The sequence below is a fragment of the Anarhichas minor genome, unplaced genomic scaffold, assembly GCF_050575085.1.
Source record: "Anarhichas minor isolate MPS153535 unplaced genomic scaffold, ASM5057508v1 ptg000095l, whole genome shotgun sequence".
Taxonomy (NCBI): Eukaryota; Metazoa; Chordata; class Actinopteri; order Perciformes; family Anarhichadidae; genus Anarhichas; species Anarhichas minor.
The window spans coordinates 470,248-486,288 of NW_027466541.1; the positions used below are offsets into that span (position 1 = coordinate 470,248).

Genomic DNA, 16,041 nt, shown 5'->3' on the forward strand with positions numbered 1-16,041 from the left:
TCCAGTTTTAACTGACAGTCTGCAGGTGATCCAATAAAAATCTTAATAAAGCAGGTTTACTGTATAACATGTGACATGCAGGTGGAGGTCACATGATCACCTGCAGAGTCCCTTAAACAGCCTGCAGACTGAAACACAGACATTTAACGTGATAACAAAAGCATTTTAAACTTTTTTTTAATGTCCATCAAGCTTAACAAGCTAACTGGTTCATGGGCATTATTTTCATTATTATGATATTTATGTAAAGCAAAATTTCGTCACTATAAGACAAACCTCTGAATTGTTCACATTGCTTAACTTTGACTTAACAGACTTTAAAGTTTCCAACAGAACAAAATACAAACTTTATTTTTAACGAGTGGAAATGTATCTTCAGCTCACCAAAATATAAAAACAGCACGAAACATGAATCATAGAAGAAATAACACATCGAACATACAAGACAACACTGACGTTAAAATCATTCATAGAGAACACTTCTGTACAGAGTTTAAATCTCATCACATTTAAGTACAATTATGAGTATTATTATTCAAAATATATACGATAAAAGCACACTCAAAGTTCTAATTGTTTTGCTACTTTTACTAATAATATATAATATAAATAATACAATATACATTTTTGCACCACGATGATTTCAAAGTTTTAAAAGTAAAAACAAAATTAATTAGTAAATTTGAGCTTTTAATATTACAGTATCATTTTACAGAGATTATTATAAAGCCCAGTAAATATAAAAATGATAAAAAAGATGAAATGGCAGTCCTGTAAATAACCATAAATGAGAATTTGTATATTGTGACATCGTGCAGATCATGTGAGAAACAGTTACATCAAAGAGATGAAGATTAAAAACAGAACTAATTCAAACAAATGTGTGACCTGAAATCTACAACAATAAATCAATAAGTGAGCACAGAGTTTAACACACAGAAGAGGAAACACAGCAGCTCCGACTCATTTCTTCAGCTGCTTCAAAGCTCCGACAACAACAGGAACTCAGATTAGTGGTTAAAAACAAACGTTCAGACAGAAAACTTCAACATTTACTTTTTAAGCTCAGAAAACAGCACTTTGTTCTGTTTACTCAATAATGTGTTCACACATCCGGATTTCTTTCATGGGCTGCTTGACGATACGCTTGATGACAAATGATTGCAGAAAGTATAAATCAAGCGTTAAAGACGACACACAACACTGTCTCTCTTGATTTTGGGGAAGAATTTTCAAGGTGCAACAACAACTTGTCATATAAAGAACCACCACAGTGTTTCAGCTTGAGGGCCTTCATAAAACACATAACACATAACAGTTAGATGGGGCAGAACCTTTTCTTAAATATAAAAGACAACCACTACCACAAAAGCAAAGCCAAAGCTTCATGTGTCAAAGCTGCATTCTCTCTAGTGTCCACCAGGGGGCGACTCCTCTGGTTGTATAGAAGTCTATGAGAAAATGACTCTACTTCTCTCTTGATTTATTACCTCAGTAAACATTGTAAACATGAGTTTATGGTCTCAATCTCTAGTTTCAAGTCTTCTTCAATACAGCATGATGTTCATTTAGTACATTATGGTCCATTTAGAGTCAAACAGACCATAAAGCAGGGGATGCTTTAGGGCGGGGCTTACTGTGATTGACAGGTCTCTACCACAGCTTTGTCCATTTTCGTCTTTCAGCTTTAACCCTCTAACGGTGTGTTTTCACTTCAAAGTTCATTGTAACATTTCGATCGCCTAAAATGTCTTATTCAGTGTTGGCTTGTACTTAGCTCCACCCTCTCATATCACTTCTGGTTGCAAAAAACCAAGATGGCGACGTTCAAAAAATAAAAATGTTCTACAAACTTCAAGTGTTGCTGCAGTTTTACCTCCATTGAATTTGGTGACATGTTTGGTGATGTGAGGTCATTGCTCGGCACTAATCCAACATAATCTCATAACTACATATTTGATGAAGACATTAGTGAGTAACTAACTAACTCTGTGTTTTCTGTTGATGCAGTTTGATTCTTTTGGGTTCGTCACCCATCGACGGTTTAGAACAGAGAACAGAGAAGCGTCATGCAGCGGATAAACGCTGGATCAGCGTTATGTTAGACACAGACATTCAGTTAGTTTAAATCAAGTCCATGTTGGATTTCAGAGGCTTCTTCAGTTAAGAGGAGATGATGATGATGATGATGATGATGGACGGATGGTGTCAAGCAGCAGCTTTGGTTTCCCATTCCTGTGAAAACAGAAACAAAATGACTGAATGACGACTGTGATAGATCGGCCCTGTCGACAGGAACGAATGTTGTCACATTGTACGTTTCTGAAAATGTTTCTGTATTCAGTCAGAGGAAGTGATGTAGTACAACGAGCAACCGCTATTTAAAGTTACGTTGTAGTATAACAATATGACGAGCAATAAAGTCCGTTGCACAGGGGATGTGAGTGATTTGTAGGTAAAACAGCAGCAGAGTGAACCTTTAAACCAGAGTCTGTAAACAGGAATCAGTAAATCAGTGAAACTCACCTTCCTCCTCTGGAAAACCTTCCCATGTTCGATGAACAGCGATGAAGGAGCTCGTCTCAGAGAGATCTTAGCCGAGGCCGTCCGTCGCAGCAGAGGGTTCAGGAAACCCGCCTGGACAGCAGGGACCAGCAGAGACCAGCAGAGACCAGCAGGGACCAGCAGGGACCAGCAGACACCAGCAGAGACCAGCAGGGACCAGCAGAGACCAGCAGGGACCAGCAGGGACCAGCAGAGACCAGCAGAGACCAGCAGGGACCAGCAGAGACCAGCAGAGACCAGCAGGGACCAGCAGGGACCAGCAGGGACCAGCAGAGACCAGCAGAGACCAGCAGGGGCCAGCAGAGACCAGCAGGGACCAGCAGAGACCAGCAGGGACCAGCAGGGACCAGCAGGGACCAGCAGAGACCAGCAGAGACCAGCAGGGGCCAGCAGAGACCAGCAGGGACCAGCAGGGACCAGCAGGGACCAGCAGAGTGTCAAAACAACAGTGTTGTTCAGTTTCAGTACACTGTAACTAATCCACATAAAGTTCTTCATTTTTATGTGCGCATGTATGCGTGAATGTTTATATATTTATATACTTAATTTTCATTTATGTATCTCTTCAATATTTCTGTATTATTATAGGTCAGGTTTATTAGTAGTAATATGTCATGATCACTATTTTCAGGTTTCATATAAATGAACACGTATGTATATTTATAATCTGCACCTTATTGATTATCTTTATTATTTTTTGTTTTATTTGCACTCTTTCCTACTTCGCAGTACAACAGTTTCCCTCTGGATGAATAAAGTTTTATCTTATGATGTAAAATATACATATAGAAGTTGAACCAACTGAATAAAGTTGTTCCCACCTGAGCGCGCTCACTGCAGACGGCCAGCGACTGTCTGAAAGAGGTGCGTTTGTTTTGCTTCCCTGCAGACGCCAGGTTGACCTCTGACCCCGCCCTCAGCGGCACCGTCCTCTTCCCCGTCAGCTCCAGCTTCTGAACTCCTCGCTCCACCTCCACCGACCTCCTGTCTGAAACACACACACAGTCAACAGCAGCATCTGTGTCTCATGAACAGAGCTTCATAGTGCTGAGTGTAAAGGCTGCTCATGAGCGGAGGCTCACTGAAGACCGTCTTGTTGTTGTTGCTCATGGAGTCTCTGGACGACATGGAGAATGAATCCTGAGAGCTGTGGAGCTGAAACAACACAAACACTCTTCATCAACAATGACTCCTCAACAGTTACATAACAGTCTCAACTAATTCTCTTCAGTCAGCTACAACTTTGATCATTTTATTCAAGTCTGACATAAATGAACAACATAAATAAATAAGAGACGAGTTCTATGACGGCTGTTCTTGTTTATAATATATTTAATGTAGAAGTAGAAATGCTCATAAAGCACTGAGAGAATAAATTATCTTCAACAACAACTTATTACATGATGTCACATTATTATCATGTGAAGAGCTCACTACAGTATTTAGTACATTAAGAACATGAAATGTTTGTTCCATGAAGCCTTCAAACAGTGACCTGCTCATCTCTACAGGGATCAAAGGGAAACATTATCTTTAATAAAGTAGCAGCTACAGTTCTGTGAGTGATGACGCAACACGATGACGCTCTGAGAGCGTGGTCAATGGTAGTTTCCCGCTCACTAGCGGAGCGTACCATGTGCTCCAGCAGGGGGGTGTTGGAGTAGATGGGCTGCTCTCGGCCGCTTCCACTCAGCTGGAAGGGGTCGTCCATGTAGGTGTTGGAGGTGGGAAACCTTTGAGTCTGCAGCCCACTGAGGAGAGAAACACACATAATACAAGAGAAGAAGAAGAAGAAGAAGAAGAAGAAGAAGAAGAAGAAGAAGAAGAAGAAGAAGATGAAGATGAAGATGAAGAAGAGGAAGAAGAAGGAGACATGCTTCAGCTGGTTGAACGTCTCTTACCTGAGAGCTCCTCCTGTGGACTCCTGAGTGACGGCTGCTCCGTCCTGCAGCAGCTTCAACCATCGCTCCTTCTCACCTGAACTACTCACCTGGAGGAAGGAAGGAAGGAAGGAAGGAAGGAAGGAAGGAAGGAAGGAAGGAAGGACACATGAACAAGTGAATGAATCCAAATGAATCCTGTCTTCCTGCCTCTCCAGCTCACCTCCAGCACAGCCACCTGGTCACCGAGCATGCTCAGTGTGATCCTGAAGGAGCGGTCGGTGTCGGGCCCATCAGTGACCTCACATCCTGTGAGCTGGACGGTGTACTGAGGAGACCTCTTCATCTCCTCCACCTCCTCTTCCTCCACCTCCCCCTCTCCAAACATGTTGAGAAGACCCGCCTCCACCCGACACAGTAAACTCTGCCACTGACAGTTCATCAGCACGCTGAGGACACCTGTCAATCAAACACACCTGAGGTCAGAGGTCACTGGTGATTTTAAGGAGCTGCTTTTCCTTTACTAACGGAACTAAGTGCATTTACTTTACTTGAGTATTTCTATGTCAGGGTAGCTTGTACTTCTACTCCGTTAATTATGAATCAAACTAATAAATTAAATAAATAAAAAATGAACAAAAAGATAAAATAAATTAAAAATAAATCATACAAATGGATAAAATGTTTTAAAATTAATCTAATAAAGAGATGAAATGAAATAAAATTAACAAATATATAATTAAAATACAAATTATTCTAACAAATAGATAAACTAAAAGTAAGAACAAATCTAACACATAGATAAATAATATGAAATATAATCTGACAACATTAATGTAATAAATATATGAAATAAATAAAACTGAAAGTAAAACCTCAGTACAATTTTGAGGTACTTGTACTCTACTTGAGTATTTCCATTTTAAGCTACTTTCTACTTCTACACTAAATCTCAGAAGTCAATATTTGACTTTTTAATGTTCTACATTTATCTGACAGCTTTAGTTACTTTACAGATTCAGATTATTAATACAAAACACAATAAACTAATATATTATGATGTAATATTATAGATAAAGGTACAACTTTACTGTTATGGAGGGGGTACTACTACTACTACTACTACTACTAGGACTACTACTAATACTACTAGTACTACTACTACTACCAATAATAATAATAATCACAATAATAATGTTTTCCGTACCTTTGTGTTTGTTGGTTCTGCAGCCGGCTGAATGTTTCTGCTCAGACTCAGTCTGGACTGAACTGGACTGAAGAAACAACATCAACACAAACATTTTATATATGAATGAGTGAATTATTTATTATTAATATTGTATATTACTTTGACTTACAAGACATTATACATTCACCAAAGAGCTGCTATACAGTTACAGTACATACATAAATAAAGCTTCTTTCATCGGTCCAGTCGTCGACAACAACATTCACAAACACCTGTAGAACTGAAATACTGAATCAATAATTCATCTGACCTTCTCTTCCAGACTTTTGAGAGAAAATTAGACAAATAACAATGAAACAGTCATTCTATGTTAAATCTGATGACCACGTTTGAGTCCCATGAGACTGAAAACCACCGGAATAAGATACTTAAAGATGTTTGTCTCTGTTATTTGTAACCATCTGAAGGGTTTCGTGTAAAGTTAAAACATATTTATATATATTTATGGAGGAAGTCTCACCCTGCAGGACAGCAGCTGGTCTGATCTGATCAGAGACGACGAGCTCTGAGTCTCCTCTTCACCTCCAACACTCACCTCCTGGATCACCTGGAGACACGAACACGCGGTCCTCAACGTCGCAGCAGATATACGAACACACGGTCCTCAACATCTCAGTAGATACATGAACACGGTCCTCAACGTCTCAGTAGATACATGAACACGGTCGTCAACGTCTCAGCAGATACATGAACACACAGTCCTCAACGTCTCAGTAGATACACGAACACGGTCCTCAACGTCTCAGGAGATACACGAACACACGGTCCTCAACGTCTCAGTAGATACACGAACACGGTCCTCAACGTCTCAGTAGATACATGAACACACAGTCCTCAACGTCTCAGTAGATACACGAACACACAGTCCTCAACGTCTCAGTAGATACATGAACACACAGTCCTCAACGTCTCAGTAGATACATGAACACGGTCCTCAACGTCTCAGTAGATACATGAACACACGGTCCTCAACGTCTCAGTAGATACACGAACACGGTCCTCAACGTCTCAGGAGATACACGAACACACAGTCCTCAACGTCTCAGTAGATACACGAACATGGTCCTCAACGTCTCAGGAGATACATGAACACACGGTCCTCAACATCTCAGTAGATACACGAACACGGTCCTCAACGTCTCAGGAGATACACGAACACACGGTCCTCAACGTCTCAGTAGATACACGAACACGGTCCTCAACGTCTCAGGAGATACACGAACACACGGTCCTCAACGTCTCAGTAGATACACGAACACGGTCCTCAACGTCTCAGGAGATACATGAACACACAGTCCTCAACGTCTCAGTAGATACACGAACACGGTCCTCAACGTCTCAGGAGATACATGAACACACAGTCCTCAACGTCTCAGTAGATACACGAACACACAGTCCTCAACGTCTCAGGAGATACATGAACACACGGTCCTCAACATCTCAGTAGATACACGAACACGGTCCTCAACGTCTCAGGAGATACACGAACACACGGTCCTCAACGTCTCAGTAGATACACGAACACACGGTCCTCAACGTCACAGTAGATACATGAACACACGGTCCTCAACGTCTCAGTAGATACATGAACACACGGTCCTCAACGTCTCAGTAGATACATGAACACACGGTCCTCAACGTCTCAGTAGATACACGAACACGGTCCTCAACGTCTCAGGAGATACATGAACACACAGTCGTCAATGTCTCAGGAGATACATGAACACACAGTCCTCAACGTCTCAGTAGATACACGAACACACAGTCCTCAACGTGTCAGCAGATACATGAACACAGTCCTCAACGTCTCAGTAGATACATGAACACGGTCCTCAACGTCTCAGTAGATACATGAACACACGGTCCTCAACGTCTCAGCAGATACACGAACACACGGTCCTCAACGTCTCAGCAGATACATGAACACACAGTCCTCAACGTCTCAGTAGATACACGAACACACGGTCCTCAACGTCTCAGTAGATACATGAACACACGGTCCTCAACGTCTCAGTAGATACACGAACACACGGTCCTCAACGTCTCAGCAGATACATGAACACAGTCCTCAACGTCTCAGTAGATACATGAACACACGGTCCTCAACGTCTCAGCAGATACATGAACACAGTCCTCAACGTCTCAGTAGATACATGAACACACGGTCCTCAACGTCTCAGCAGATACACGAACACACGGTCCTCAACGTCTCAGCAGATACATGAACACAGTCCTCAACGTCTCAGTAGATACATGAACACACGGTCCTCAACGTCTCAGTAGATACACGAACACACGGTCCTCAACGTCTCAGCAGATACATGAACACAGTCCTCAATGTCTCAGTAGATACATGAGGAGCTGCTATAATCAAACATCAAAGAGATCTGTTAATATTGATCATCAATGGTCAATAATTAGTGTTGGGGGCACAAATAACGTGACCTGGAATCTAAAAGTTATATTTGTTTTTGGTGACCTCTGACCTTCCTCCACTCGTCGGCCTGCTGGAAGCTGCTGTAGCCCAACACCAGCGTCTCTGAGCCCAGTAGAACCAGTTTGAGCTGGTGCTGGATCTTCCTGTTGCTCTTTGACTTGTAGACGAGCTGACAGCCGCGCAGGTTCAACTCCAGCTGAGGGAGCAGGTCCTGAGCACACTTATAACACTGAGACACACACACGCACGCACGTACACACACACACACACACACACACACACACACACATGAATCCTGATACAGCCTTATGTAGTACATTTGTGAGGTACTTACACTTTACTTGAGTATTTCTATTTTCTGCTACTACTTCTGCTCCAGAAGAGATTTTTAAGATTTTTACTGTACTACATCTCAGAGGTACATATTGTACTTTTTACTGTATTACATCTCAGAGGTACATATTGTACTTTATACTGTACTACACTTTACAGATTCAGATTATTATTCAACTAACAAATGATGATGTAATATTATGTAATATTGATGAACATATGAATACATGAACAATTATATAATACAATAATATATTATTCTGCATGATGATTAACTTTTGGTACTTTATGTATATTTTGATGCCGATACTTTTCTACTTTTCTTCAGTAACATGTTGAATGCAGGACACAGAGTATTTCTACACTGTTGTATTCCTACTTGTACTTGTACAAGATATGAGTACTACTCCCACCTCTGCAAATACTCCTGTAAAGTAGGAGTACTATAGTGGGTGTGTTTTCTGGTCTCACCAGCAGCACGTTGCTCCGGATGATGAACAGTTGTTTGGTCCACTGTCCCAGCCACTTCCTCTTCCACAGGTGACCACAGAGACGGGACTCGGGGGCGGGTCTTAGGCAGGGCTGGGAGGCGCTCCATTGGACGTAGTGAGCTCTGTCCTTCACCGGCTCATCATCATCATCATCATCCTCACCGTACGACTCGTAGTGACTGCTGTCTGACTCCGCCTTCTCTGAGGGAGGGACGAAGACGTGTCAAAGTTTATACAACGTGTCTGTGTGTATGTGTGTGTTTGTGTGCGTTTGCGTGTGTGTGTGTGCGTGTATGTGTGTGTTTGAGTGCGTTTGTGTGTGTGTGTGTGTGTGTATGTGTGTGTTTGTGTGCGTTTGCGTGTGTGTGTGTGTGTGTGTCTGTGTGTGTGTCTGTGTGTATGTGTGTGTTTGAGTGCGTTTGCGTGTGTGTGTGTGTCTGTGTGTGTGTCTGTGTGTATGTGTGTGTTTGAGTGCGTTTGCGTGTGTGCGTGTGTGTCTGTGTGTATGTTTGTGTTTGTGTGTATGTGTGTGTTTGTGTGTATGTGTGTGTTTGAGTGCGTTTGCGTGTGTGTGTGTGTGTGTGTATGTGTGTGTTTGAGTGCGTTTGCGTGTGTGTTTGTGTGTATGTGTGTGTTTGAGTGCGTTTGCGTGTGTGTTTGTGTGTATGTGTGTGTTTGAGTGCGTTTGCGTGTGTGTGTGTGTGTATGTGTGTGTTTGAGTGCGTTTGCGTGTGTGTGTGTGTGTGTGTATGTGTGTGTTTGAGTGCGTTTGCGTGTGTGTTTGTGTGTATGTGTGTGTTTGAGTGCGTTTGCGTGTGTGTGTGTGTGTATGTGTGTGTTTGAGTGCGTTTGCTTGTGTGTTTGTGTGTATGTGTGTGTTTGAGTGCGTTTGCGTGTGTGTGTGTGTGTGTGTATGTGTGTGTTTGAGTGCGTTTGCGTGTGTGTTTGTGTGTATGTGTGTGTTTGAGTGCGTTTGCGTGTGTGTGTGTGTGTGTGTATGTGTGTGTTTGAGTGCGTTTGCGTGTGTGTTTGTGTGTATGTGTGTGTTTGAGTGCGTTTGCGTGTGTGTGTGTGTGTATGTGTGTGTTTGAGTGCGTTTGCTTGTGTGTGTGTGTGTGTGTGTCTGTGTGTGTGTATGTGTGTGTTTGAGTGCGTTTGCGTGTGTGTGTGTGTGTGAGTGTGTGTGTTTGTGTGTGTCTACCAGTGTTAGACGTGGTGGTGTCAGCTTGGTAAGGTTCTGCCTCCTCGTACGTATCTTCTTCTTCTTCATCACCTCCTGGACCTCCTGGGGGGAGGGGCGGCACCACCGCTCCCTGGATGCACAGAGGGAGGATTCCTTATATTCACTTCCTGTTTCCTGCCGACGGTCGACGTTGGTTTCTTTCAACTGTGACCACCGATGGCGGTCCCCTAACCGTCAACGTAGACGTAATTTGAACTCAAAGCACCAAACAAGCCTTAAACACAGCGTGGTCGGGTCAGGAAAGGCTCTGGAGGACTTGTTGTTTCACATTCGTCTTTGAGCACAGAAGACGTATGACTTGTGAATGTGACAAACTTCACCGTTAATCTCTCGACATCCGTTGATTAGGTTCAAGCCTCTTTAGGAAACTTTGTCACAGTTAAATATTGAACAACAGTGACTGTAAGTATCAGAGACATTCAGTCCTCTCTCCGTCCTCTCTGCTAAACGTCTCACTGCTGAAGAACATCTGTAAATTAGTTGCATATGAACAAAATGTCCCAGGATACAGTGTGTGTGTGTGTGTGTGTGTCCTTCCATCCATCACGTAGCCCAGATGCTAATCATCCTCCATCAGTGACCACTTCCTCCCTCCGCAGAGCTCTCAGCCAATAGGAGGAGAGATAAAGGGGAGATGGCCTCATATGTAAACACTGAACATCCTGTCTCACACATACACACATACACACATACACACACACACACACACACAGTAGCCCTGCCGTCTCCTCCCTAACCTCAGGAGGACTCGGTCTGTCATTACTGACCCACATCACAGAGCAGCCTCCTCCTCCTCCTGTTATCTAAAATAAAAATTATATTTTTCTTGAACCTCGAGGGAGAAACCATGAGGTCACCGAGAGCTGGAGGGTAAAAACAACTCTTACTACACGTCTAGCAGATCATCATATCGGGTCTGAAGTATTCAGATCCTTTACTGAAGTACTAATACATCACTGTACAAATACTCTACTACAGTAAAACTACTAATACCACACTGTAGAAATACAGGCGAGCTGCAGTCTATCCCAGCATGCATTGGGTGAGAACAGCTGTGATGACTCACCTTGTCTCTCAGCCACACAGGTGAGTCCTGATCTGAGACCAGCTCAGAGGACGGGACCCCTTCTGGACAAAGAAACACGTTCTACCTTTACAAATATCAGTATACCTTTGTTTTAACATGTTGTGTTAACATGAAGGTGTTTCCTCTGTAGAACGATGGAGGTACCTGTCCCAGGTGTGTCTGCCAGATTCTTGCCAGGAGACGATGATGGACAGCTCATGATCATGTACTCGGCATCTTCCACTGGAAACACAAGATAACCTCTGCAGTTACGTTTGCTGGATATAAATAACTTTGCACATTAGTGAATAGTATGAGTAGTGTCAGTAATAGTCGTAGTGTTATTACCAGTATGAGTAGTGTCAGTAATAGTCGTAGTATTATTACCAGTACGAGTAGTGTCAGTAATAGTCGTAGTGTTATTACCAGTACGAGTAGTGTCAGTAATAGTCGTAGTGTTATTACCAGTACGAGTAGCGTCGGTAATAGTCGTAGTGTTATTACCAGTACGAGTAGCGTCGGTAATAGTCGTAGTGTTATTACCAGTACGAGTAGCGTCAGTAATAGTCGTAGTGTTATTACCAGTTCGAGTAGCGTCAGTAATAGTCGTAGTGTTATTACCAGTACGAGTAGCATCAGTAATAGTCGTAGTGTTATTACCAGTACGAGTAGCGTCAGTAATAGTCGTAGTGTTATTACCAGTATGAGTATGTCAGTAATAGTCGTAGTATTATTACCAGGAGGGACGTCTGTCTGCAGCTTGGAGAGCAGCGCTGAGATGTGTTCCTTCTGAGTCTGAGCGACGTAACTCAGGTTCTCTAAGTCCAGAACAGACAGGAAGGACGGCAGGTCCCAGATCAGCTTGGCCAGCACTACGGACAGACGGACAGACAGACAGACAGACAGACGGACAGACAGACAGACAGACAGACAGACAGACAGACAGACAGACAGGAAGATAGACGGACAGACAGAGAGACAGACGGACAGACGGACAGACAGACGGACGGACAGACAGACGGACAGAGAGACAGACAGAGAGACAGAGAGACAGACGGACAGACAGACAGAGAGACAGACAGACAGGAAGACGGACAGACGGACAGACGGACAGACAGAGAGACAGAAAGAGAGAGAGAGACAGACAGAGAGACATAGACTCATTAAGGAGGTAAAATCGACAGCGAAACAACAGAAAATCAGTTTGACATCTTTATCAGTGAGTCATCCTTGAACTGTTGATGGAGAAGCAGAGCGATGAGTCATGTTTGATTAAACACTGGAATGTAACAAAGTACATTTAAGTACCACACTTAGGTACAATGTGAGGTACTTGTACTTCTCATGCCACTTTCTATAAATAGACATATTGTACTTTTACTGTACTTCAGTTATCTTTCAGTACATTTCATGGTTCCAGCTTCTGAGATATGAGGACTTGCTGCTGCTGTAGTTTTATATCATTTTAAAAAGCTTAAAACTTTGGAGAGACCTTTAAGTATCTTATTGTTTACATATGTTGACATGGTGCAAACGTTTTCTTTTATTAACGTGATAGATTTTGGTTCTGTATTTAAACTTTATTGTTATTCATGTTGATTTTTTATAACCACGTTGTTGTTGCTTTTATCTTCTTTTTTAATTAAAAAACAGATTTAACAGTAAATTTGTGGGATCAATGTTTGTGAATGTGAGTTTCATGAGTCAGAAACAGACAGAAGCTTTTGATGAAACATGAAAGCGATCATGAAGTTCATGTGATGAATGAAGCCCTTTGTTTCTCTCCATGAATGAATGAATACTGACTTTGTGTTTTCACTGCAGAAGAGTGAGACGCTCTCACTTCATGTTATCCACTACGGATACAAACAAAACACCAAACCGTCCTCTGACAAGACAATACTGATGGATCTCCTTTGATGTCTGTGTATAACTCTAGTGAACCTGATGATCTCATACATCTCATATGATATGAAACAGATGGTTCAGGTTCTGTATTCTACTCAGGTACAGTCTCAGGTGTTGTGGCCTTCAGAGATTGTTAACTGATGGAAACACAGTGATAAGCTGCTAATGTTTGACTCAGAATAAAGACTCTGTGTGTTCCATCACTCAGAAGATGAAGGTCACTGGACAACAACTGAGAAACAGGAAAGAGTCTGTAGAGACAAATGATAGTAACTTTTACAGCACAATCTCCATCAGGAGGGAAGTTTGTCTGTGTTTTATCTGTTTACACCTACAGAACCTGTAGAACCGTCTCAGTGATCATTAGAATAACTAATGGGACCCTGGAGACTCTTTAATGACCACTAGCAGCCTCTAGAACCTTAGCAATGACCAATTCAACTACAGCATGACTAGAACAACCCAAATGGCTCATTAGAACCTCGAAAATGACTTCTAGGACATCCTGCCTCATGAAAGACCTTTAGAACATCCTACAGCATGGCTATAACCACCCAAAGTACCTTTGGAACCACCTCAATGACCATTGTAACTTCATAAAAGAGCCCTACATCCTACAGCACGACTAGAACCACCTAAAGGACCTCAGGAACCACCTATAGCATGACTAGAACCACCTAAAGGACCTCAGGAACCACCTATAGCATGATTAGAACCACCTAAAGGACCTCAATAACCACCTATAGCATGATTAGAACCACCTAAAGGACCTCAATAACCACCTATAGCATGACTAGAACCACCTAAAGGACCTCAATAACCACCTATAGCATGACTAGAACCACCTAAAAACCTCTAGAACCACCTATAGCATGACTAGAACCACCTAAAGGACCTCAATAACCACCTATAGCATGATTAGAACCACCTAAAGGACCTCAATAACCACCTATAGCATGACTAGAACCACCTAAAAACCTCTAGAACCACCTATAGCATGATTAGAACCACCTAAAGGACCTCAATAACCACCTATAGCATGATTAGAACCACCTAAAGGACCTCAATAACCACCTATAGCATGACTAGAACCATCTAAAGCATGATTAGAACCACCTAAAGGGCCTCAATAACCACCTATAGCATGACTAGAACCACCTAAATGACCTCAAGAACCACCTATAGCATGATTAGAACCACCTAAAAACCTCTAGAACCACCTATAGCATGACTAGAACCACCTAAAGGACCTCAAGAACCACCTATAGCATAATTAGAACCACCTAAAGGGCCTCAATAACCACCTATAGCATGACTAGAACCATCTAAAGGACCTCAAGAACCACCTATAGCATGATTAGAACCACCTAAAGGACCTCTAGAACCACCTATAGCATGAGTAGAACCACATAAAGGACCTCAAGAACCACCTATAGCATGACTAGAACCACCTAAAGGACCTCAAGAACCACCTATAGCATGATTAGAACCACCTAAAGGACCTCTAGAACCACCTATAGCATGATTAGAACCACCTAAAAACCTATAGAACCACCTATAGCATGATTAGAACCACCTAAAGGACCTCTAGAACCACCTATAGCATGACTAGAACCATCCCAATGACCTCCATAGGACCTCTAGAACATCCTATAGCATGACGAGAACCTTCTGAAGGACCTTTAGAATCTCACCACCGACCAGTAGAACCTTATTAAAGACGATGCATGTTTAAATGTGTTCCATATATCATGATATCATATGATTGACAGGAGTCAGACCCGTTGGAACAACACAGAACGTGAGCGGTTACTGGTTGAAAAGTCTAAAGAGGGTTTCTGTTGTTTCCTGTTGCTGTTTACAACCAAAGCATAGTGAACGATCCTGAGAGCTTTGACAGAACTGATTTCAGAACAGTCTGAATTGTCATGTGAAGGAGTTGAGAATGTGGAGAATGCAGAGAGACAGAATGTGATTGTGTTTGAGCTCCATTCAGACGCACAGAGTGAGTCCATTCACCCTGTGAGGGAGTGGGAGACGAGGCTACATGTGTCTGATTAACTCCACTCTGCTGACTTTAAGGATCCTACTGATCTGATTATCGGCCTGCTGCTGTTTTAAACACTGAGCTGCACACAGCTCACACACCCACAGCTCACCCACAGCTCACCCACAACAACATGAACAACAACATGAACAACAACATGAACAACAACATGAACAACAACATGAACAACAACATCATCATATCAAAAACATCATTTACAAGAAGAAGAACAGCAGAAGATGGTTTCACATCAGAAACCTGCTGCTGCTCTGAGAAATAAAGAGTTTGTGTTCCTGAACGCTGCTTATCTGACCATCAACATCACTTCCTGTCTCTGGCTTTGATGCTACAAAACACACACACACACACACACACACACACACACACACACACACACACACACACACACACACACACACACACACAGTGAATGACGTCCACCGTTATTCGTCCATTTAAATAAAAGACAGATAATCGTGTTCTGGTAAAAATCAACATCAGCAGCAGAAACAGATACACAATCTCAACATCTACCAGAAACTACAACACAGTGATATAAACACAGTACATGTAAATATATATATTTATCTCTATTGAACTCGATACATTTAGACATGAATCTCTGTATTTATGGATTTTAAAGTTTGTTAATCTCTGTCTTCAGTAAAATAAATTCAAGTCTGTGTGATGAAGTCCAAACAAAGTTTGTTTACGGAGATTTAAAGTGTTTCACTCCTAATGTGAATACAATAAGAAGCATGTTGCTGCAGTGAGGGTCTCAGAGCTCAGCTCACTGTGTGTCCAGGTGATAAAGATGCTACT

The 16,041-nt window shown here is 42.2% G+C and overlaps 1 protein-coding gene across 1 annotated transcript; it reads right to left on the bottom strand.

Moving 5' to 3' along the window:
* Positions 1-331: 331 nt before the first annotated feature.
* On the bottom strand, positions 332-12,139 carry LOC142939200 (actin filament-associated protein 1-like 2). The gene is made up of 15 exons (XM_076082426.1): positions 12,002-12,139; positions 11,430-11,507; positions 11,265-11,326; positions 10,157-10,268; positions 8,936-9,156; positions 8,181-8,360; positions 6,155-6,241; positions 5,653-5,719; positions 4,669-4,904; positions 4,467-4,555; positions 4,199-4,316; positions 3,648-3,720; positions 3,387-3,553; positions 2,527-2,637; positions 332-2,235 (listed from the first exon to the last, which is right to left on the bottom strand). The coding sequence occupies exons 2-15, from the start codon at positions 11,488-11,490 to the stop codon at positions 2,209-2,211; spliced, it is 1,611 nt and encodes a 536-aa protein (XP_075938541.1). The 5' UTR covers positions 11,491-11,507; positions 12,002-12,139; the 3' UTR covers positions 332-2,208.
* Positions 12,140-16,041: the final 3,902 nt, after the last annotated feature.